The sequence below is a fragment of the Cervus canadensis genome, chromosome 1 (assembly GCF_019320065.1).
Source record: "Cervus canadensis isolate Bull #8, Minnesota chromosome 1, ASM1932006v1, whole genome shotgun sequence".
Lineage (NCBI taxonomy): Eukaryota > Metazoa > Chordata > Mammalia > Artiodactyla > Cervidae > Cervus > Cervus canadensis.
Genome location: NC_057386.1, coordinates 45,055,101 through 45,080,807, shown reverse-complemented (window position 1 = coordinate 45,080,807; position 25,707 = coordinate 45,055,101). Strand labels below are relative to the sequence as shown.

At 38.6% G+C, this 25,707-nt stretch overlaps 1 protein-coding gene across 11 annotated transcripts in view; it reads left to right on the top strand.

Annotated features, from left to right (window-relative positions):
- The window catches only part of CCT6B (chaperonin containing TCP1 subunit 6B), a 36,462-nt gene extending 19,736 nt beyond the window's left edge, over positions 1–16,726 (top strand). For 8 of the 11 annotated variants that reach the window (XM_043480812.1, XM_043480797.1, XM_043480820.1 and 5 more), the window contains 7 exons: positions 3,363–3,445; positions 3,975–4,071; positions 4,501–4,648; positions 10,975–11,108; positions 12,869–12,971; positions 14,904–14,976; positions 15,480–16,726. In XM_043480812.1, coding sequence (XP_043336747.1) covers positions 3,363–3,445; positions 3,975–4,071; positions 4,501–4,648; positions 10,975–11,108; positions 12,869–12,971; positions 14,904–14,976; positions 15,480–15,552 — 711 coding nt within the window. In that variant the 3' untranslated portion in view covers positions 15,553–16,726. Of the gene's footprint in view, positions 1–3,362; positions 3,446–3,974; positions 4,072–4,500; positions 4,649–10,974; positions 11,109–12,868; positions 12,972–14,903; positions 14,977–15,479 lie in introns of those variants that run through there. The other 3 variants (XM_043480831.1, XM_043480824.1, XR_006271930.1) reach the window with 2 other exon arrangements.
- The last annotated feature ends 8,981 nt before the right edge of the window (positions 16,727–25,707 follow it).

Below are 25,707 nucleotides of genomic sequence, written 5' to 3'. Positions count from 1 at the left end.
GACAAATATATAGCTTTGATGTACTACTTTCCCGATTTGGAACCAGTCTGTTGTTCCATGTCCAGTTCTAACTGTTGCTTCTTGACCTGCATACAGATTTCTCAGGAGGCAGATCAGGTAGTCTGGTATTCTCATCTCTTGAAGAATTTTCCAGTTTGTTGTGATCCACACAAAGGCTTTGGTGTAGTCAATAAAGCAGAAGTAGATGTTTTTCTGGAGCTCTCTTGCTTTTTCCATGGTCCAGGGGTGTTGGCATTTGATCTCTGGTTCCTCTCCCTTTTCTAAATCCAGCTTGAACATCTGGAAGTTCATGGTTCATGTACTGTTGAAGCCTGGCTTGGAGAATTTTGACCATTACTTTGCTAGCATGTGAGATGAGTGCAACTGTGTGGTAGTTTGAACATTCTTTGGCATTGCCTTTCTTTGGGATTGGAATGAAAACTGACCTTTCCAGGCCTGTGGCCACTGCTGAGCTTTCCAGATTTGCTGGCATGTTGAGTGCAGCACCTTCACAGCATCATCTTTCAGGATGTGAAGTAGCTCAACTGGAATTCCATCCCCTCCACTAGCTTTGTTGGTAGTGATGCTTCCTAGGGCCCACTTGACTTTGCATTCCAGGATGTCTGGCTCTAGGTGAGTGATCACACCATCGTGGTTATCTGGGTCATGAAGATCTTCTTTGTATAGTTCTTCTGTGTATTCTTGCCACCTCTTCTTAATATCTTCTGCTTCTGTTAGGTCCATACCATTTGTGTCCTTTATTGAGCCCATCTTGCATGACATGTTCCCTTGGTATCTCTAATTTTCTCTAAGAGATCTCTAGTCTTTCCCATTCTATTGTTTTCCTCTATTTCTTTGCATTGATCACTGAGGAACACTTTCTTATCTCTCCTTGCTATTCCTTGGAACTCTGCATTCAAATGGGTATATCTTTCCTTTTCTCTTTTGCTTTTCTCTTCTCTTCATTTCACAGCTATTTGTAAGACCTCCTCAGACAACCATTTTGCCTTATTGCATTTGTTTTTCTTGGGGATGGTCTTGATCACTGCCTCCTGTACAATATCACGAACCTCTGTCCATAGTTCTTCAGGCACTCTTGTCTATCAGATCTAATTCCTTGAATCTGTCTCTCGCTTCCACTGTATAATTGTAAGGGATTTGATTTATGCCATACCTGAATGGTCCTAGTGGTTTTCCCTACTTTCTTCAATTTACATCTGAATGTGGTGATAAGGATTCATGATCTGAGCCACAATCAGCTCCCCGTCTTGTTTTGCTGACTGTACAAAGCTTCTCCATCTTTGGCTGCAAAGAATATAATCAGTCTGTTGTCAGTATTGACCCTCTGGTGATGTCCATGTGTAGATTCTTGTGTTGTTGGAAGAGGGTGTTTGCTATGACCTGTGCGTTCTCTTGGCAAAACCCTGTCAGCCTTTGCCCTGCTTCAGTTTGTACTCCAAGGGCAAATCTGTCTGTTACTCCAGGTAGTTCTTGACTTCCTACTTTTGCATTCCAGTCACCTATAATGAAAAGGACATCTTTTTTGGGTGTTAGTTCTAGAAGGTCTTGTAGGTCTTCACAGAACCATTCAAGTTCATATTCTTCAGCATTACTGGTCAGGGCATAGACTTGGATTACCATGCTATTCAGTGGTTTGCCTTGGAAATGAAGAGAGATTATCCTCTTGTTTTTGAGATTGCATCCAAGTACTGCATTTTGGACTCTTCTGTTGACTATGAGGGCTACTCCATTTTTTCTAAGGGATTCTTGCCCACGGTAGTAGATATCATGGTCATCTGAGTTACATTCACTCATTTCAGTCCATTTTAGTTTATTGATTCCTAAAATGTCAATGTTCCCTCTTGCCATCTCCTGTTTGACTACTTCTAATTTACCTTGATTCATGGACCTAACATTCCAGGTTCCTATGCAACTTTGCTCTTTATAGCATCGGACTTTACTTCCATCACCATTCACATCCACAGCTGGGTGTTGTTTTTGCTTTGGCTCTGCCTCTTCATTCTTTCTGGAGTTATTTCTCCACTGATCTCCAGTAGCATGTTGGACACCTACTGACCTGGAGAGTTCATCTTTTAGTGTCTTATCTTTTTGCCTTTTCATACTGTTCATGGTGTTCTCAAGGCAAGAATACTGAAGTGGTTTGCCATTCCCTTCTCCAGTGGACCACGTTTTGTTGGAACTCTCCACCATGACCCATCCGTCTTGGGTGGCCCTACACAGCATGGCTCATATCATTGAGTTAGACAAGGCTGTGGTCCATGTGATCAGTTTGATTAGTTTTCTGTGATTGTGGTTTTCATTCTGTTTGCCCTCTGATGGAGAAGGATGGAAGCTTCTGATGAGAGAGACTGACTGGAGGGGAAACTGGATCTTGTTCTGGTGGGTGGGGCCATGCTCAGTAAATCTTTCATCCAATTTCTGTTTTTGGGCAGGGCTGTGTTCCCTCCTTGAGGCCAAATTATGGTAGAGGTAATAAAGATAATGGTAATGAAGGTAAATCTCCTTCAAAAGATCTGGTGGAGGCTCTGCTGCACTCCCCGCCCCCGACCCTGCAGTAGACCACCACCAACCCATCCCTCTGCTGGAGCCTCCTGGACACTCAGGGGCAAGTCTGAGTTAGTCTCTTGTGGGGTCACTGCTCCTTTGTCCTGGGTCCTGGTGCACACAAGGTTTTGTTTGTGCCCTCCTGGAGTCTCTATCCCCAGTCCTGTGTAAGTTCTGGCTGCTCTATGGTGGGGTTAATGGTGATCTCTTCCAAGAGGGCTGATGCCATACCCAGGTCTGCTGCCCCCAGAGCCCCTGCCCCTGCGTCAGGCCACTGCTGACCTGTACCCCCGCAGGAGACATTCAAACACTCAAACACAGGCTCAGTCTCTGTGGGGTCTCCTGGTGCACACAGAGGTTTTGTTTGAGCCCTCAGAGCATCTCTGGTGGGTATGGGGTTTGATTCTAAATGTGATTTCGCCCCTCCCACCATCTTGCTGGGGCTTCTCCTTTGCCCTTGGACGTGGGATCTCTTCTTTTGGTGGGATCCCACATTCTCCTGTTGATGGTTGTTCAGCAGCGAGTTGTAGTTTTGGCGTTCTCGCAGGAGAAGACGAGTGCACGTCCTTCTACTCCGCCATCTTTTTTTTCCTTTTTTTCCCCATATTATAATTTTAACTTATGATAAGTATTATAGATACAGATCACATAAACGAAAGCTCTTTGGGTTCTTAGTAATTTTTAAGATTGTGAAGCAGTGTTGAGACCAAAAAGTTTGAGATCTATTGGCTTAAAACATGCTTATAAAAAAAAATTTAAAAAAAATGCTTATAACTTTTATGCTAATTTGATTATAGGGAATTGATCCATTTTCCTTAGATGCTCTTGCAAAACATGGCATTTTAGCTCTTCGTAGAGCAAAAAGAAGAAACATGGAAAGGTAAGCTTGCTGATAATTATGTATCTTAAGTTTTTTTATAGATTAAATTGAAATTATCCTGTGTGTATTCCTTTTAGCTTTTATGTCAGTGTTGTTGAACAAAAAGTAGCATTCAGTTCAGTTCAGTCGCTCAGTCATGTCTGACTCTTTGTGACCGCATGGATTGCAGCACGCCAGGCATCCCTGTCCATCACCAACTCTTGGAGTTTACCCAAACTCATGTCCATTGAGTTGGTGATGCCATCCAACCATCAAGTAGTAGCATACACATTTCAAATTTTGTTAGTTTCAGTAAATAATGGAAGTGTTAGCAAAAAATAATGGAAGTGTTAAAAATCAAGATTGTTAATACATCTCAACTTTTTCTCATCAGAACCTCATAAGGTTTTCATCTTCTTAAAACAGATTTGAAAATAATACAATATAATGACAATGCAGGCTTCTGTGTTAGATTATATTTTTCACCTTTAACAAATTAGTCTGTATATTTTTCATAACCAAAACTATGGTGTCATATATGTAATTTCAGACTCTCTCTTGCTTGTGGTGGAGTGGCTGTGAATTCTGTTGAAGACCTCAGTGTAGATTGCTTGGGACATGCTGGTCTTGTATATGAGTACACATTAGTGAGTATTTCTGTGGGCAGTGGTTATAATGTGAACAGCAGACTTTCAAATATAACTTAACTGCTTTAACACGTATTTGGTTAATGCCGTGTGATGTGCTCAGTTGCTTGAGTTGTGTCCGACACTTTGTGACCCTGTGGACCTCAGCCCACCAGCCTCCAATGTCCATGGGATTTTCCAGGAATCCTGGAGTGGGTTGCCGTGCCTTCCTCCAGGGGATCTTCCCAACCCAGGGATTGGACCCATGTTTCCTGTGGTTCTTGCATCGCAGGCAGATTCTTTACCTGCTGAGCCATCAGGGAAGCCCACATTTAGTTATACTTGATAAGAAAAATTCATATAAAGTTTGGATTCTGATAGTATCAGCTCGGCCTTGATTTCATAATGGCTTTACGTATTAAAGTTATATCTCCTTGTATTACCCTTTAGGGTGAGGAAAAATACACTTTTATTGAGGACTGCATTAACCCTCGCTCTGTCACCTTGTTGGTTAAGGGACCAAATAAGCATACTCTCACACAAATCAAGGATGCTGTAAGGGATGGACTTCGTGCCATCAAAAATGCCATTGAAGATGGTAAGCTCTTTTTTGTGATATATATGAACCTCACATATTTTTAAAGTAGTAATTTTTCTATTACAGGATGCATAGTATTTTAAAAGATATGAATGATTACTATTCTCTTATTTCACTTAGGACTGTTTACAGTGAAGTTTTCTCCTTCGGGATAGTCTTTCCTATAGTTTATTTAATTAAAAAAATTTTTTTGACTGTGCTGGGTCTTTGTCTAGTTGCAGCGAGCAGGGGCTACTCTTCACTGCATTGCACGGGGCTTCTCATTGTGTTGGCCTCTCCTGTTGTGGAACACAGGCTGTAGGCGCACAGGTTCAGTACTTGTGGCCCTAGAGCTTGCAGGCTTGTAGTTGTGGCTCAGCAGTTACGGCTCACAGGCTGTAGAGCGTGGACTCAGTAGTGGCGTATGGCCTTAGTTGCTTCGTAGCATGTGGAATCTTTCCGGGCCAGGCTTGGAACCCATGTCCCCTGCATTGACAGGCAGATTCTTATCCACTGGACCATGGGGGACGTACTAAAATATTCTTAATAGTATGCTGCCTTTTTAATTAACTTCTATTTATTAAATGAAAAAACTGATTTAATATTGTAGTATCATTTTTTATTTTTAGAAATTTATTTTTAAAACCATGAAAATGCTTAGGACCCATTCCATTTCCTCAGTGCAGTATAATTTTAAGAAAGATTAGGAAAGAATATTTATTGATAATTTATTACCAGCTTCCTTCTAAAAGGAGTTAGGGTTAGATAATTCAGTAACACACTGTGTAAGTGAGAATAGTAAACACATCATGAAAAAATGCTCAACATCATTATTCATTAGGGAAATGAAAATCAGGACCACCAAGAGATACTGTTTCACGGTGATTAGGATGGCAGTAATAAAAAACCTGGACAATAATGAACATTGATGAAAATGTGGAGAAATTGGAACCCTCATATGTTGCTGGTGGGAACTGTTGGAAAATAGGCAGTTCCTCAAAGATTAAATGTAGAGTTACTCTATGACCAGCACATCAGCTCTTACGTGTGTATACAAGTGAGGTAAAAATGTATGTCCACACCAAAAATACACATGAATGTTCATAGTAGCCAGCCAGTGGAGACAATCCAAATACCCATTAGCTGATGAATAGATAAATAAAATGTGGTATGTCTATACAATGGAGTGTTATAAAGGGATAAATACTGATATATGCTACAATATTGATGACCTTGAAAACATTCTATAATATAAAAGAATCTAGGCACAAAAGTCTATGTGTTATATGATTCCAGAAAAGGCAAAGCCATAAAAAGTTGATTAGTTGTTGTGATTGTCAGGGGCTGGGGGAGGGGGAAATTGGGAATGATTGCTAGTGGGTACAGGGTATTTTTAGGAAAATATTTTGGGATTAGAATGGTGATGGTTGCACAGCCGTGTGAATATACTGAAAACTACTGGGAAGCACACTTTTTTTTGTGGCCGCATAGCATAGAATTTGGGATTCCCTAACCAGGGATGGAGCCCATGCCACCTGTGGTGGAAGTGTAGAGTCTTAACCACTGCACCAGTGTAAAAGGCTGAATTTTATGGTGTGTGAATTGTATCTCAAAAAATAGAGTAACTCTATAAACAATACATCAGATTTGTCTGATAAGCAAAAACATAAATGTGAAATAATGGTAAAACAGAAGCTGAGATGGAAGATTAGAACCTAGGAAAATAGGATATGGATATAGCAAACATAATAGTCACTGTAATATTTAATCTGCCAGAACATAGAGATACAATCAACTATATAGGTTTCATTATTGAAAAGGAGAAATCACAGCAGTTCCTAAATTAAAAAAATATGGGAGATGGTATGAGAGCCTACTTCTTATAGTCACTTTTGATGAAAGCTAGTAGTATTTTTTAAAGAAGATAAACATATGATTCAGCATGAAGGCTTTGGTAGTTCAACCTGGTTCTTAGGATTTAGAATACAAAGAAAAATGGACTATTTTAAAAAATCACTTCAACCTATTAGTTTTTTAAGAAATAATTTATCTAGGTAATTGACATATTATAAACTACACATGTTTAAAGTATACAGCCATGAAACAGTCCCCTCAGTCAAGATAATGAATATATTTATCACCCCGAAAAGTTACCTCATTGCCCCTTGGGAATCCTTCCTTCCCCTTCTCCGTGTCACCCTGCCCGTAGGCAACCTCCTGGGTACAACAGGAAGTCAGCTTTCTGTTGCTATAGATTCGTTTGCATTTTTTAGAATCGTGTATAAATGGAATAATACACTGTGTATTCTTTTTTTTTGCTTGGCTTCTTTTACTCAACGTAATTGTTGTAAATTAATTAATGTTATTATATTGATCAGAGTTCATTCATTTTATTGCTAGATAGTATTCCATTATGTGAATATACTACAGTTTATTTCATCAGATTCACCTATTGATGAACATTTGGTTGTTTACAGTTCTTGGCTCTAGCAAATAAAGTTGTTATGAACATTTGTATACAAGTCTTTGTATGGACGTATGCTTTCTTTTGCCTTGGGTAAATGGCTAGGAAAGCAATGCTATGTTTGACTTTTTAGAAATTGCTCAACTGTTTTGTCACAGACTGTTTTACATTCCCATTGGTTGTTCTGTATCCTTACCAATAGGACTGGGTATAGTCAGTCATGTTAACTTTAGCCATTCTAAAATTTAAAAAACCAAGCTGTAATTTTAATTTGCATTTTCTTAATGATCATTGATGTTAAGCATCTTTTCATGTGCTTACTTGCTATCATATCTTTGGCGAAGTTTCTGTTCAGATCTTTTGCCCTTTTAAAAATTGGGTTGTTTGTTTTCTTATTGTTGAGCTTGAGAGTTCTTTGTGTATTCTGGATACAAATGCCTTTTCAGATGTATGATCTGTCAATATTTTCTGCTACTCTGTAGTTTGTTCTGTTATTCTCTTAACAGTGTATTTCAAAGAAGAATTCTTAATTTTGATGAAGTATAATTTATCAATTTTTCTTTCATGGATTATGATTTTGGGTGATATCTAAAAAATCTTTACCTACCCAAGGTCGCAAAATTTTTCTTTTAGAACTGCTGGTCTTAGGTTTGTGCAGTCTCTACCACCATCTATCACAGAACATCTTTCATCTTGCAAAACTGAAACTCTGTACCCGTGAAGCAGTAACTTTCCAGTCTCTGCTCTCTCAAGCCCCTGGAGACCACCATTCTACATTCTGTCTTTATGAATGTGACTGTTCTTGTACTTCATATGAATGGAATCATACAGTATTTGTCCTTTTGTCAATGGCTATTTTGCTGAGTATAATGTCTTCAGGGTTCATCCATGTTATATTAAATTTCCTATTATAATTATAATATAATTTAATATATTATATATAATTATATATAATATATAATATAATATAAGTTTCCTGTTATATTCAAAATTTCCTTCCTTTTAAGGCTGAATAATATTCCATTAAAGATATATACCACATTATATTTATCCATTCTTTGTTTTTTTCTTGGCCACAGCTTGTGACTTGAGGGATCTTAGTTCCCCAACAGGGACTGAACCTGTGACCGAAGTCCTAACCACTGGACTGCCAGGGAATTCCCTATCCCCTCATCTGCATTGGCAGGCAGACTCTTCCCTGAGCCTACCAGGGAAGCCCTGGAGTTTTCTTCATGGGAAGATTTTAAGCACAAATTCAATCTCTTTTATAGATAACAGGACTATTCAGGTTGTCTGTTTTTCTTGAGTGAGCTTTAGTACTTTGTGTCTTTCAAGAAATTTGTCCACTTCATCTAAGTTAAGATCATACTGCCATGAGCTAAGTCTGATTTGCTGCCTATTTTTGGTAGATAAAGTTATATTGGAACATAGATGCCCCCATTTGTTTATGTATTGTCTGTGACTTTGTGCTATGCTAGCAGAATCAGATAGTTGCAGAAGAGATGGCATGGCCTACAGAGCCTAAAATATTCATTACCTGGCCTTTTGCAGAAAGTTTGGTAACCCCCTGATCTTTGTTTTCAAATTTATTGACATAAAGTTGTTTGTAATATTACTTTGTTGTCCCCTTAATAACTGTAGAATCTATAGTGACAGATTTCTACACTGTTCTCATTTCTTTTCATGGATCATTTTTATTTCATTGATTTCCACTTTGATCTTTACTGTTTTCCTTTTCTGCTTACATTAGTTTTCATTTGTTCTTCATTGGTTTGAGACCTTTGTACTTTTCTAATATGGGTGTTTAGTGATGTAAATTTCTCTTCAGTTACTGCTTTAGTAGCATCCCACACATATTGGTACGTTGTGTTTTTACAGGAGAATGGGATCTGGGAAGTTTTCAAAGCTACTGGTAATGTTCTATTTCTTAAACTGGGTGGTAGGGTACATGGGTACATTTATTTGTACATTTATTCTTTACATATTATACATGTAAATACTCTTTTGTGTTTATTCAATATTTAACAAGGAGCTTTTAGAAAGTGTGAATGGGAGGTGAGTCTGTAATTACCTTGTGGGTAGACAATTCTCTTGAGCAGTTATGTTGTACAATGAAGCAGAGAAAGGGGGTTGTAATTAAAGAATGATGTAGGATAAAAGGAGAGATTATCTTTGTGTTGTTTATTTTAAACATGGATGATTCCAAAGCAAGTTTATTAATTCAAAGAAGAGTAAATAAACTTTATAAAACCATACCAGCAGGTGTAAGAGTTAATATCCTCAAGTGAAAATTGATGTGTTTAACCAGAGCTTTTACCTTAGAATAATAACACGTAATTTTTTTCTCAAACAGTTTGAGTCTGCTTATACAAGGAAGCAAATACTTCCTTGAGTTCTGAGAATTTCATAGCAAAAACTATGGCCAGTTTATGTTGGCCTAGAATTTTTTTCAAATCAAATGCTGTTATTAGTGCTCTGCAACCATAAATTTTAAGTAACTACATTTTAAGTGTAGTCATAAAGGAGAAGGATGAAGGTATGTCTGCTCTTATAAACAATGAAATAAGCTGTTTGTAGCCAGCTGTTACCTGTTCAGTTCAGTCCAGTCACTCAGTCATGTCCGACTCTTTGCGACCCCCTGGACTGCAGCACCCCAGGCCTCACTGTCCATCACCGGCTCACGGAGTTTACTCAGACTCATATCCATTGAGTTGGTGATGCCATCTAACCATCTCATCCTCTGTTGTCCCCTTCTCCTCCTGCCTTCAATCTTTCCCAGCATCAGGGTCTTTTCAAATGAGTCATTTCTTCGAATCTGGTGGCCAAAGTAGTGGAGCTTCAGCTTCAACATCAGTCCTTCCAATGAATATTCAGGACTGACTTCCTTTAGGATTGACTGGTTGAATCTCCTTGCAGTCCAAGGGACTCGCAAGAGTCTTCTCCAACACCGCAGTTCAAAAGCATCAAGTCTTTGGTACTCAGTTTTCTTTATAGTCCAATTCTCACATCCATACTTGACTACTGGAAAAACCATAGCTTTGACTAGATAGAGGTTTGTTCGCAAAGTAATGTCTCTGATTTTTAATATGCTGTCTAGGTTGGTCATAAATTTTCTTCCAAGGAGCAAGCGTCTTTTAATTTCATGGCTGCAGTCACCATCTGCAGTGATTTTGCAGCCCCCCGAAATAATGTCTGTCACTGTTTCCACTGTTCCCCCATCTATTTGCCATGAAGTGATGGGACCAGATGCCATGATCTTAGTTTTTTGAATGTTGAGTTTTAAGCCAACTTTTTCACTTTCTTCTTTCACTTTCATCAAGAGGCTCTTTAGTTCTTCATCACTTTCTGCCATAAGAGTGGTGTCATCTGCCTATCTGAGGTTACTGACGTTTCTCCCGGCAGTCTTGATTCTAGCTTGTGCTTCATCCAGCCTGGCATTTCTCGTGATGTACTCTGCATATAAGTTAAATAAGAAGGGTGACAATATACAGACTTGATGTACTCCTTTCCCTACTTGGAACCAGTCTGTTGTTCTATGTCCAGTTCTAGCTGTTGCTTCCTGACCTGCATACAGGTTTCTCAGGAGGCAGGTCAGATGGTCTGGTATTCCCATCTCTTGAAGAATTTTCCACAGTTTGTTGTGATCCACACAGTCAAAGACTTTGGCATAGCACATCTGTACTGTGCTTAATTATTTAATGATATATAACTTTAGGATCTTTCATAAGACATCTGAGTAATCACTGAGCTGTGTGACTTATTTCTCTCCGTATTTAAATACAGTTTAGATGCAGGCAAGATAATAGAACATGAATGTCTAGTTGCATTTTCCTCTGTTTCTTCTGTGTGGTATGTCTTGCCAATCATTTTTTCCCCCCAATAGGTTGTGTTGTTCCGGGAGCAGGTGCTGTTGAAGTGGCAATAGCTGAAGCTCTAGTTACATACAAGCACACGATACAAGGAAGAGCTCGTCTTGGAGTCCAAGCTTTTGCTGATGCTTTACTCATTATCCCTAAGGTATAACTATCCTAGTGGCCAAAGAACAATTGGTTGGACATAAGATGTCTAATTAAATTGCCCATATTAGGTATCACAGTAGTGTAGAAAGATAGGTGTTTACTTGTATTTCCCCACATAGTTTTAGCTGAAGCAGGGAAGTTTTTAGTATAATAGCTCTGAATGCTTGTAGGAGTTTAATGAAATGGCTAAATTACTACTTTGTTTCCATCTCTGAGCTCCAAAATTTGAAGTTAATTCCAAAAATTTCTTTCAAAAATACTTCATGATTAATCATAATGAAGAAGTTTAGAATGTAAAATTTAATTAGATTTTGAGTAGATCTTTATTTTGTTGGTGGTATCCAAAGTACGAGCACTTTAAATTATGGGAAGTGAGAACTTTTGGCTGTTTAGCACTTCCAAATACAGTACTAGAAAAGGAGAGAAACCAGTTTTTTGTTTTTTTTTTTCCTCCTGTGTGTCAACAGAAGGACAGAGAACTGCCATTTTTTCCCCCTTCACCTTAATCTGTTTGTGAACCACTTGGAAACACAGAAAACTATTTCAAATATACTATTACCATGACTTAAAACATTACTAAAATACTAGCAAAATCTCTTTGATAATTGCTTTAAAATTATTCGTAATTTGTTGAATTTTTGTGAATTAGATATCCATTGTTTTCTTTCTCTGAAGAGGCAAAGTCTGTAATAGTTGCTACACATTGGTAAATTTGAGTATACATTGAGTGGTACCTTTCTAGTCACCTGCTGTTGGTTTAGGATCACTTGGAAATGAACTTGGCTTGGAGTGCAGGTATCTCCATCTCTGTTGCTACAAGTCATGACTCCTCATGTGAACAAAGGGCACAGATACGCTACAAATAAGCAGATTTCCTTTAGCAAATGCTCAGGAAAATCCAGAAAACGTGTGGCTAGAAGGACCAAGCAAACGACAATACCTTTCTACTTCTTTCCGTTAAAAAAAAAATCTTTTACAAGGAGTTGTTATGGAGACGGACCTCTTCAAGGGCCCTTGTCTAATACTGGGAAATGAATTGTCCGAGGAGACACATGTACTGACAAAGCAAAAGACTATATTGGGAAGGAGTGATCAAGCAGAAAGCAAAGTATGGGAACCCAGGAGAACTGCTCTTCCTCTTGACTCAGTCTTGGGTTTCTGGTGCTGGGGTTAGTTCCCAGGTTGTCTGTGGCCAGTTGTCTTGCTTGTGCTCCTATTTGGTCCAGCCCACGGCCCTTTCTTGGTGGGCATGCACGTCTCTCAGTCAAGATGGATTCTAATGCGAGAGTTTCTGGGAGGTTGTCAGGACACAGAGTGGGCTGGTGTGTCATCCCTCTTTCTGGCCCCTCCCAGAGTCTTCTGATTGGTCTTGGAGGTACCTTGTCCGTTCCCTGTTCTCTGTCAGGACCTCCTGTTGTGAGGCGACTTATGCAAGTGGTTATTTTTATGCCTGGCCAGGGTGGGTGGTTTTAGTCCTTAACAGAGGGAAATTAATTTAGCAGGCTGGGGTTGGGGAAACTCTGTCTTCAGAATTTAGTGTGATGTACATAGGGGAAATGTTGAAGTGAATATAATAATTACTAGGTACACAAAATAATTAAATTTAGATTAAGAGTGAAATTCTTCAAAAGGTGATGATTACTACATTATGGGTGTGTTTTCACAAGACTGGAAAGCAGTGCCTTATTTTTTATCTGATATTCTCATATATATGAAGACATTCTATACATATATTTATTATTATTTTTATTCGTACAGGTTCTTGCTCAGAATTCTGGTTATGACCTGCAGGAAACACTAGTAAAAGTTCAGGCTGAGCATTCAGATTCAAAACAACCAGTCGGCATAGATCTGAATACAGGTAAGACAGTGAAGAAAACTTAGCTGCTTAATAAAAAAGAGGTTATACTACAGTGACCCAGAATTTATAGTAAGGGGGGATGTGGAGGTTTGGATGACTTTTGTATATTTTTTAAAAATTATATTTATTTATTTATTTTTGGCTGTACTGGCTCTTCATTGCTGTGAGGGCTTTTTTTTTCCCCCCTCTAGTTGTGAAGAGCAGGGGCTACTCACTTTTGGTGGTGCTTGGTCTTCTCATTGTAGTGGCTTCTCTTGGCCCTAAGGTTTTCAGTTTTCAGTAGTTGCAACACGTGGGCTCAGTAGTTGTGGCTTCCAGGCTTGAGAGCACAAACTCAATAGTTATGGCTCAGGAGCTTAGCTGCTCTGAGGCATGTGGGTTCTTCCTGGATCAGGTACTGAACCCATGTCTCCTGCACTGGCACGCAGATTCTTTACCACTGAGCCACCAGGGAAGCACTGACTTTTATACTTAAAGAATGGGTGCCGTTAGTTTATTTTTGAACTTCTTAAAAGTAGATATTCATTCATTTAAGCAATAGTTATTGAGTGCTTGTTATTTGAGTAGGGATTCACACAGAACAAAATAGACAAAAGTCCCTGCCCTTGTGAGCTTATGTTGCTACAGGAAAAGATAGGCAGTAAATGATAACCTTAATAAATAAGTACCTTTAACATTTTTAAAGGCAATAAATTATATGACAAAAATAAAGGAACAGTATAAGGATGATTGTGAATGCTAGAACAGGAGCATGGGGAGGGTGTTTTAATTTAAAGAGAATGATCAGAGTAGGCCTCAGTGAGAATGCCTATTGAACAAAATCAAAGAAAATTAGGAAATTAGCTACGTGGGAACTAGGGGAAGGATGTGCTAGGCCGAGGGAATAGCCAGTGGGAAAACCAGTGTCTGGTGTTTTTTGAGGAGGAGATGGGAGATGAGAGAGGTGATAGAAAGTCAGATCACAAGAGGATATGTGGACCAGTGTGTGGAGTTTGACTTTCTGTGGTGGAACGGGGAGCAGTTTTGAGCAGAGGTGTGACATGGTCTGAATGTATTTAAAAGGATCACTCTTGCTATTCTGTGGTGAGGAGTCAACTGAACAACTGAAAGGAAATGGCATTGGCTGCTTTGGAGAAGACTATGTGGAGCAGGTTGTGGCTAGAGGTCAGCATTGAGTTCTGACAAGGTTAAGTTTGAAGTATCTGTTGACTTTAAAATAGACAGTTGGATGTACAAGTTTAAAGCTCAGGAAGGTGGCCCAGATTGGAGATGAGAACTTGGGAGTCGTCAGAGTGTGTGTGTATGTTTGTGTGTGAGTGTGTGTATTTAACATTAAATCTTTTGTTTAATTTGGCTGTGTTGGGTCTTAATTGCATTATGTGAGATCTTTCATTGCAGCACTCAGTCTTAGTTGCTCCATGGAATGTGGGATCTTAGTTCTCCGATCAGGGATCAGATCCCTGTCACCTGCAAGGCAGATTCCTAACCACTGGACCACCAGGGAAGTCTCAGAGTATATGTGTTTTAAATCCAGTAGATTGGATGAGATAACCTAGGGAGTGAGTATAGAGAGAGAAGAAAAGAATCTAGGACTGAGCCTTTGGGTACTCCAACATTGAGAGCTCAGGAGGAAGAGGAAGAACCAGCAAAACAGACAGTAAAGGAGCCACTAGTGAGAGGAGAGAAACCAGGCAAGTGCGGCATCCTGGAAGAGGTGACGGAAGGGCAGTGAGGAGGCCGTGGCCAGCTGTGCTAGCTAAGTGCTGCTGACAGACGCGGCCTGAGACCCGGCCTTTGGATTCGACACCAGGGAGGCCATTGGTGACCTTGACAATAGGAGTTTTGGTGGTATATGAGATATTGTTAGAATACATAGTCAATGGTAACAGAATATGTCAAGATTGTAGTATTGAAATTGTTTTTGCTTTGCAGGTGAGCCAATGGTAGCAGCAGATGCAGGAGTGTGGGATAATTATTGTGTAAAAAAACAACTTCTTCACTCTTGGTAAGTTTGTATTAATAAGAGAAAGACTTTTAGGGACATAATTGTTAACATTAAGATTTTTCTATTATTTTTGCCATGCTACAGTGGAAAATGGTGAAGTATATAAAAAGGCATGGTATCCAGTTATTAAAACTAGCTTCTGTCATTTTCCAGTCCCTTTTACATTTTAGTTCTAACTGTGTAAGTTATAGGAAATGTTAATCTTACTGTTTATTTGAGAGGGAAAGGAAGGAAGTTTACTGAAATAGTACCACATGCATAGTGGGAAAAAAATCAAATGATGTGCTAAAAATGAGCTCAGTTTTGCTGGAATGTAAAATTAGGTTTCCACTTTATCAGCAAAGGAGATGGATTTATAATACAAGAGGTTTTATTTATAATGCCTTTGTCTTATCTCACACCAACATCTTTGCAGAGCAAAGTGCCGTTAGTAGCTGGAGATTTCTTGGGGGAAAGAAGAGTGGGTTGGTGAGCGTTACTCACCCTGTCATCTTTTCCCTCAGCACTGTGATCGCCACCAACATTCTTCTGGTTGATGAAATTATGCGAGCTGGTATGTCTTCTCTCAAAGGGTGACTGAGTTCAAAATCAACTCTTCTAGAAGCTGAGACTCAGCACATCTTACATCCAATTCCCATTATGGAGCCTGAGCCATTCTCAATTTTGACACAATAAATGCAGTTTATATTTGTTGGTCTTAGAAGTCTCAAAAGTATTTCATCAAGGTATAAAGAACATAAGAAATATTTTCACAGGAAAGAAATATTGATGAAAATAGTTTTCCCTTTGAAGTTCTAACTCCTTACCCTTTATTGTATGTATGATATTTTGATATAACAAGAAAAACATATTTGGTCTTTATCCCTGGTTCCTGGCACAAGCTCTGCTAAAACCTTTGTAATTTCCTGAGTAATGGGGGTAATGGGAACATTTTTTATTATAATATTTAGTCTTGGTCCCTGGTTCCTAAGATCTTCTAAGACCCTTGAAATCTCTGGAATTCATAAGGGTGCTTTTTGTGTGCTAATGAGATGAGTCTTGATGGGCTCCTGTATAGCTTCTGGCTGGGGCTGGTTACCAGAGGAACCAACCATGTGATCAGAGGGTTAGGACTTCAAGCCTCCCTACCCTGGGAGGGAAGGGAAAAGGGCTAGAGATTGAGTTACTAATCAATTATACCTACATGATGAAGCTTCTATAGACTAATCCCTGAACTGTGGGGTTTGGAGAGCCTCATAAAGAGCTTTTGGAGAGGTTGGTGAATATATCCATGTGCTGGGAGGGTGGTGCACGCCAACTCCATGAAGACCAAACTCCTGTAGTCAGAATGCTTATGGACCTCGCCATATATACCTCTGCATCTGGCTGTTTATATTCTTTATAATATCCTTTGTAATAAACTGGTAAGTGTAAGTAAGTGTTTCCCCAAGTTTTGTGAGCTGCCATAGCAAATTATCAACCCTGAGATGGAGGGGATTATGGGAACGGAAGTTGGACAGAAGTGTGAGTAACATGTGGACCCACTGCTTGTTGCTTGGTGTCTGAGCTCGGGGGTGATATTGTGGAACTGAGCCCTTAACCTTGGAGTCTGTGCCAAGTCTTGGTAGTTAGTGTCAGAATTGAATTGTAGGGCACTCAGTTGTGTCTGAAGAGCTAGAGAATTAGTTGGTGTGGGAAAACCCCCACACATTTGGTTTCAAATGTGAGTAGAGGAAACAATTTTCCTTTAATATGCTATTGCAGTTTCCATAAAATATAATCTATTCTGATTCTTGCACCTTTTGGGCAACTTTTAATGAAGAAAAGATGGAGCACAGGTTTTAGAGCACTCAAGTCAATTTCCAGTTTGTTAGAGGGTCTCAGGGAAAAATATGTTGTTCTCTCAAAATTCCTCCAGTAACTTCCTGCTGCCACTCTTTCTCTAATAAATATGACATCACTTTGTGAGTATAGCTTTGCTTTACTGACCCCTGACAGTTTATTCTAAGTATAGTTTATTAGGTTTTACCTTGCTCTTTGGTGTGTATGACCAGCAACTTACACACATGCTGTTCTATTAATAGCTCTGGCAGCTCTGACTGGATGATTAGATAGAACAAGTCTCATCTGGAAAGGCTGGGATTGTTGGCACCAACGTTGGGAAATATTTTTTTTTTTGGCTTTGAATATAGCTATTCTATATCAGTATTATTACAATCTCTTTCTTCTTCAAAATACTAGAATTAATATATTACAGTTTTTATTATTTTAGTTAATGTCTATCCATGGATGCAAGTTGATGAGATTAAAATATGGCAGGTGCATTAATGGAATGTTGGCCTATTAGTGCATTTAGGGCAAAGTTCATTTAACCATTTGATGCCTTACTTAAAAGCGTGTAGTCTTATAGTCTGTTTTTCTCCCCCACTTAATGTGTTGTCAGTATCTTTCCAAGTTAATAGCTACACTTTTGAAATTTATGCGTTCATTCATCCATTCACTTCGTTCTAGCTGTTTCTGAGTATTCCAGTGTATGTCTATACTATAATGTATTTATACATCGATGGACCTTTTGATTATTTCTAATTTTACATCAGGGCTTCCCTGGTGGCTCAGTGGTAAAGAATCCTGCCTGCAATCAAGGAGACAAAGGTTCGATCCCTGGATCCTAAAGATTCCCTGGAGGAGGAAATGGCAACCACCTCCAGTATTCTTGCCTGGGAAATCCCATGGACTGAGGGACCTGGTGGTCTAGAGTCCATGGGGTTGCAAAATATCTGGACACGACTTAGTGACTAAACAACAGCAGCAATTTTATATCATTTAAACATCATAGCATTGAATTTTTGTGTACATGTCTCCTTGGACACACATGTGAGAGTGTTTCTAGAGATTATACCTAGAAATGGAGCTGGAGTTTAGAGCTCTTCATCTTTATATTTACTAAGTGGTTATACCAGTTTACATTCTCCCCTGTTTAGTTCCATATCTCTACAACCTTGCCAAGTCTTGTTATTTTTAAACCTCAAATTTTTGCCAATCTGAAGAATATAAAATTATATCCCCTCGTAACAGCAATTGCCTTGATTACTAGTGAAATTGAACATATCTTCATGAATATTTTGACCATTTTCTGTTCTATAATGTTATCTATTCATATTGTTGCCCATTTTATTTTTTTGGATTTGTTTTTCTGGTATTTGATTATCTGTCTATCTATATTTCACAATATTTTCTCCAAGATTTAAACTTCTTCACTTTTGAAAAGTATACAAAAGAATTTTGGTATACATGCTTTTATATATACTGAAATTTATCATTTTTTCTTTTTAGTTTATATTTTTTGTGCTTCTACAAAAAATTCTTTACTGCTTCAATAATGTTTTCTTACATTTCTTCAGTTTTTAAAGTTTAATCACATTTAGGCTATTAATTCATCTGGAATTTATTTTTGTATTCTGTTGTATATGTTATGGATCCATTTCTTCCCCGCCCCCCATATTGTTAACCAAGTGTTCTTATACCTGCTGATTTGTGACTGTATACCAGTGTCCTTTGCATTCCATTTGACTGAATTATCTTTACTTGGATTTTTGTTTCTCATTTAAATATGTTGTTCCATTGGTCTAGTAGTTGTTATTACATCAATACCACATTGTTTTAATTCTTAAAACTTAAGTCTTGATGTGTGGTAGGGTGAGTGTACCAGTCCCTTCTTTATTTTCTGCAAAATTGTTTTGGCTATTCCTAGATCTGTTTTCCTTCTTTTAGGATCAGCCTGTTATATGTTGTATGTTTTCATTAGAATTTTAGAATTTCAATGACTTTATAGTTTATATCAGGTAGAAATATATGTATTGTTCCCACTCATAAATATATCACTTTGTATCTTACTACTTCATTTGTTTTTTTAATTTTAGTAAATGTTTTCAATGAAACTCTAAGTGTTTCCTATAAAAATGCATTACATCTTTGGTTAAATTTATTCCTATGTATTTTTACAAGCTATTGTAAATACCACCTTTTATAAAAATTGTACTTTTAATTGTACATTGCTGTACTATGGTCCTTCTGTGGGCTTTAATATATTGGCTTTTGTATTTCATAACCTTGCTGAACTGTCTTATTAGTGCAGTAGTTTGTCTGTAGTTTATTTTGGATTATCTGGGTTGATCATAACAGGTTAGTTCTTTTTTCTTTTCCACTTCTTGTATTATCTCTACTCTTTTCCTGTTTTATTGAGCTGCCTAAGACCTTTGTATAATATTGAATAGAGGCAGTGATGGCAATTATGTGTATTCTGTTCTTGCATTTAAAGGGGATGTTTCTAGCATTTTACTGTTTTTTGTTCGTTTTGTTTTTGCTGTGAAATCTTGGCAGGTAGTCAGCTGTGTAAAGTTAAGACTATTCCTTTGTATTTCTGTTTTGATAAGAGGTTTTTTAAAAATGTTGTGATTGTTGAGTTTTATCAAATGATTTTCTTCATGCTTTGAGTTGTTTTCTTCAATAAATTTTCTTTCTTTTTTTTGATAGATAAGTGATTTATTAGAATAGGACACTTGTGAGGCTTACAAGCGGGCAGGTGAGAAATGCCACACCCCAAGAACTCACTGGGCTACAGTTTTATAATCAAAGGAAAAGTGGGGAGGGGGAGAAGAACTTCTTTGTCTTTCTTGAGTAGATGTCATGGTTCCATCATCAGTTCCTTCTCCAGGTTGAGCAGGGGAGTTTTCTTGTTCTTACGTTGTCTAACTGGGTCCACAAATCACTGCTTTTCATGTGTGCAGAGAACATGTCCTCGGGATGATGAACTTCCTGAGCTCACAGGGCAGATGTGGGTCTCATGCCACCATTGTTTCATGTTTTGGGGCATGTCCCGTGCTTCTGTTGCATGGTTTTGTTGCTAAGCAAGGCTGCTTTTTTAATAAGTCTCCTAATGTTAAACTATTCTTGTATTCCTGAGATAAATCCTTTTTGATTGTGATGTTTGATCATGTTTGTTGAGTCTAAGATGCAGATTTTTTACATTTTAACATTTCTGTAATTAGAATATGTTTTACAGTCAGTGGCATCTTCTAATTCCTCTTGCTTGAACTTGGTTACCAATTCAGTTCAGTTGGTCAGTTGTGTCCGACTCTTTGCGACCTCATGAACTGCAGCACTCCTGGCTTCTCTGTCCATCACTGACTCCCGGAGCTTGCTCAAACTCACGTCCACCGAGTTGGTCATACTTTGAGTAGTTTTAGTTAACAACCGTTTGAGGAAGGAATAGGAGTCTTAATTGTTCCCTGAAAACTTTCTGTGGTAAAGAAAATTTCAGCAGCAAAACTTCCTGAATATGCATCAGGGGCTTAGAAGAAAATGCAGAAACTATTTTATGAAATATTACATACCACCCGCTCTTGATGGCAAGAATAAATATGAAAGCCTTTGAGCTGAAAAGTGATTTAGAAGAGCTGGACTCCAATATGAAGATCTTAACGTTATTTATTTTGCTTATATTTTCCTCATTATGAATGTATAAGAGTGATAGATAATAAAAGTAAGTGTAAATAAGTCTAAAAAGCTCTTTCAGTGAGCATAAAATAAAATCTGGGTGATAAGAAAGCATTATGTTATGGTTGAAGTGACAGGATTTTTCTTTTTTAGTATAAAAGTAATGGTATATCTTAGAATCAGTGACATTTCTGATGTGGTGAAATATAGTATTAACGTTTTATATATTGCTGGTCTTGATACTAATATTTATTTAGGTTTTTGTATGTATTCATAGCAAGATTGGTCTATAATTTTACTTGCTCACTATCCTTGTCCAATTTTGGTATCAGTGACATACTAGCCTCATAAAATGAAATGGAGAATTATTCTTCTTTTTCTTTTCTTTGAAACAGTCTGAGTCAGTAAGATGGAGGGTTACTTCTTTCTTGACAGCTTGGTCTTCGCCCAGTAGTTTTTTAAATGGGAGGGATAGATTTTTGAGTCCTGATAAAATTTCTTCATTGCTTTAAGTCTTGAGTTTTCTATTTCCTTTTGAGTCTGTTTTCATAATTTATATTTTAAAAGAAATCTTCTATAAAACAATGCTTTTACCCTTTGTGTATTACTCTAGAGAGGATGTCTCTTTTTGGTATGGTGGGGCTGGTCAGTTGGGGTTGAGAGAGGGTAAGATTTTTCTAGTGTCTCTTTACTTTCTTTATTTTTAATAAAATATTAATTGAAGTATAGTTGATTTTTAAAATTGTTTATTTTAATTGAAGTACTTTGTTTTGAGAAGAATGTCTCTAAAAACAGCCTATAGCTAGATTTTTATTATTTTAATCAGTTGTCTGACATTTCTTTTAACTGGCAGGTTTAGTTAATATTTTATGATTACTGATGTACTGAATTTACTTCTACCATATAATTTTAATACCTTCTATTTGTCCTTTTTAATGCTTTTTCTCCTTTACTACCTTCTATTGGATTGACCAGATTTTTAAATTTAGTTTATTAATCCTTCTTTTCCCTCTGCTAGTTTGGAAATGATATATCTTATTTATTACTTTAAAAATTTTAACTTGTTAACTTAATATAGTTAATAACTCTCTGCTCCCCCCAACAATACAAAATCTTTAAAACATTTTAAATATAGTCTTCCCCTCTTGTTTACCATGTGTTCTTATTCAATATTTTAGTTCCATTTTGCCTTTTATTTATTTTTGTTGTTGTTGTTGTTTTTATTTTGTCTTTTAAATCCCCTGTATTAGTCATAATAATAATTAGTATTGTATTATACAATAAAGCAGTTTCTGTTTATATTTTCCATTTGTTTTCAGTTCATTTCTTTGTTTACCATTCTTCCTTGCAACTGTACCTTCCAGCTGGGTTCACTTTCTTTCTTTCTGATGTATATCCTAGTCTTTGTGCAAATCTGCTAGTAATACTTTCAGTTTTTCTTCCCTCTAAACGTCTTAATTGCTCTCAGCTATTGAGTAGTAATTTATTTATGTATTTGACTTCGTGGGTCTTAGTTGAGGCATGCAGGGCTTCTCTCTAGTTGTGGTCTGCAGGCTTCTCATTTCGGTGTCTTCTCTTGTTGCAGAGCACAAGTTCTAGGCTTGCAGGCCTCAGTAGTTGCAGCACAAGGGCTCAGTAGTTGTCACCCGAGGACTTTAGAGCTTGGGCTCAGTACTTGTGGCACATGGGCTTAGCTGCTCCAGGGTGTGTGGAATCTTCCCAGACCAGAGATCGAACTTGTGTCCCTTGTATTGGCAGGCGGATTCTTATCCACTGTCCCATGAGGGAAGTCCAGCTTCTACCTTTTGATTATTGTGAATAATGCTTCTGTAAACACGTGTATGTAAGTATCTGTGTCCTTATTTTCATCTTTTTGATGTATACCTAGAAGTGAAAATTTTAGATCATTTGATAATCTGTGTTTAATTTTTTGAGGAACTACAATATATTTTCCTTTTTTTTCAAAATTATTAATTGAAGTAGAGTTGATTTTTTTTAAAAACAGTCTACAACAGTTTTAATTTTTCTACATCCTCCCCAACACTTACCATTTTTTGTTTGATTTTAAAAAATAATAACCATCCTAATGAGTATGAAGACTTCCCAGGTGGCACTAGTGATAAAGACTCTGCCTGTGAATGCAGGAGGTAAAAGAGATGTGGGTTCAATCCCTGAGTTGAGAAGATCGCTTGGAGGAGGAAAATGGCAACCCGCTCCAGTATTCTTGCTTGAAAAATTCCATAGGCAAGAGGAGCCTGGTGGTCTGTGGTCCATGGGCTCTCAAAGAGTCAAACATGACCGAGCGACTGAGCACACATGATGAGTATGACGTGGTCTCTCATAATAAGCCATGTAGCTTTAAATATGCTGCGTTTTATATGGCATTTTTCTGTGTCTGTGAATTGAGGGTGAGGTAGAGGGTTGTCCACATTGGCTAAATCTGCTTTGTGTTACAACTGCCAGGCCTAGCTATTTTTAATGCAGATTGTTTAACTAATTTTCTCTTTTGGAGAGTAGCCAACTTTTGAGTACATAAAAAATTCATAACACTTCCATTAAAAATAAAAAAGACTTTATCCTAAGTTTGTTTCATAAATCTCTGACTTTCACTTAAAGAATCATGAGCCAAGAACTGTTATCCCCCTGCCTGCCATTCTCCCACTAACAGTTTGTTTCCTACCTATATATTTTTTTACTGTCCCTTCCGTGACAATAACTGTTTCTTTGAGATCACTTTATTGGTGCCATCACTGTTGCTTTATGTTTTGATCCTGTCTGATAGTCATACATTACTGCCCTCCCACAATACCACTGTCATCCCAAGGTTTTGGCTCTTGAACATAATTCAGCTTAATATCGTCAAGTATTAAGGCCTTGTAACAATCCATTCACTTTTCCTTTACAGCTGCCCATATAATTGTCAACGAGATCTAGGGGAACAAGGGTATAATCATTAGGAACATCCCCAGTGATTCTGTAAATAGCCGTGCTTTCCTTATCCTATTCTAGATTGAGGTCTTTAAGCTTACCAACCTGGAAACCAAGTGTCTCATGAATTAGCTGTAATCTTCAATCATACTTTGCCTGGTCAGATGTTTAGGCTGCATAGGAAAGGGACCGAGATGGGAAACTGGAAGATCAGTGTTGTGTTTAGAAAATCACTGATTTAGTGCTTTAGTGAAAAACAAACATATGCTCCTAAGCTATTTATACAGGTTGCCTTGCAACATGAACTTGATTGGATTCTTAACTATGCTGCTCTTTAGTTATTTCATGAATATTAGCCTTTCTTTAAAAAGGAGACTCTGGAACCTGAATTGGAGCCTTTACTATGGGGCATTTTGTTAGAGGACAGAGAGGGAAGGGAAGTACCAGGGTGCTGGTATTTTCCTAGAGCCCACAGATGGTCAGAATTGTTTTCTCATGACCTGACTTGCCACCTTCTCCATGCTCAGCAGAGTCCTTGACAGTACAGAACTGAGCTGATGACAAATCACAATGAACAATGACCGCAGTCTCCTTCCTTCTGGGACTTTCTCAACATTTCTCAGTTGCTAAGTCCAAGAGTCAGCTGGCGTAGCCCTGTGTCTACTCATTGCCTGGGCCAGGATGGAGCCAAGTGTCTTGTTGGACAAATAGCCTGTGGGCCTGAATCTGGCTCCTCTCCATACCTTGGAGATAAATCTTGATGTGAGGTTGAGGAACAGGTTTGGGCCATATGCTTGCCTGGCAGGTGCTTTACAAAAGCTCAGGATGCGTAAAGTAAGGCTTTAAAAGCAGTGAGCTTCAGAGGATCTTTCCCATTCTCCCTTCTATCTCCCTGGAGCTGCGTACAAGGGCTGGTTTGCTGTGGTGTGTTTGTTAGTGACAGTGCTGTTGACCTCTGGGAGGCACTGTTTATTGTGTTGTTGTTTTATCCACTGTGGAATGTCTCACATTCTTGGCACCTGGGCACTCATGGCTGGTATACCCCCATTCCTTGTGACAGCCAAGAATGCCCGTGCATTTCCAGAGGTCCTCTGGAAGATGGTCCCACTGAAGAAGCTTGGACTGTCTGTGATCTGCTCACTTGTGTATCGTTGCTTGTATGCCTTGTCTTCACTAAACTGCAGCCTCAGTTAGTGCTCTTTCTACCTCACCCCCAGTCCCAGTCAGAGGATGTGATGGGCTATCCTGTGGGGAGGACAGTGTTAGAAACCCCCAGGCCATGGTGTTGTCTTTGTGAAGTGGGTTTGTGCTGGCAGTTAAGTATGCTGGCTTGGGAGACTAAGTGCATGGGATCTTACTCCATCTCTGCTACCTACCCACTGTGTGACCTGGGGCCAGTTACCCAACCTCAGTTTTTCCATCTTTAAAAGGGGGATAATATTGTTCCTATCTTACAGGACTGTTGCGGGGATAAGTTTGTGCAAATTGCTTCACAGACTGTTTGATTCATACTTTGTGCTTAACAACTGCTTAGCCATTATTTTTTTATGACCATCAATGATATGCATCAGAGGAGGGTTAGGGGTACAGTCTGTGACACACACAGAGTAAAATCAACTAGTGTGGGATAATCCTGCAAGCGCCTGGCTGTAGCCAGTAGAACTCAGCAAGTGGTCAGCATCACTTTGTCTGTAGGACCAGGATCACACTGCCTGGAGGCAGGTCGGATGCCTGACCACGTGCCAAAGCGGGTGCCAAATGAGTGTTTACTCTCCTGTTTCCTCTTGGGCACACCTGAATCTCTACCCCAGACTCTGACTGATGAAACTTGAGCAGCTCTGGGCAAGGGGGTAGGAGACTAATGTTGCTGAAAGACCACAGGCCTGTAAATCCATTTTCCCCTACAGTGCTGGGAAAGTATTTCTCCCCAAACACTGTACAACATGAACTGAGAGGCCTTTTTCTGTCAATCCAGATGGAATGTTCCAGAGACACAGGCTTGTACTTTCCACTTTGATGTGGGTAAGCTAAAGGAGTGTGAATTCATGGCACCAAGAACGTTATGATACTCAACCCTCCTGGCCTCCTGTGGCTAAAATTACAACATGAGCATTGAATTCTTTTGTATTAAGCATTATCTGCTTTCTGGGTTTTTGTTATAAACACGAATGTGTAGACAAGAGTTAACACGGCAGGCCTGACGCCTGTCCTTTAAAAGGCCTCCACGATAGGTCCTTGGTTGGCATCTGGTGCCTTGGATTTGAGGAGTATCCCACTGCCCTAACTGATAAGAGAGGCTCACTGTGCCTTAACTGTCAGCAAGACGGC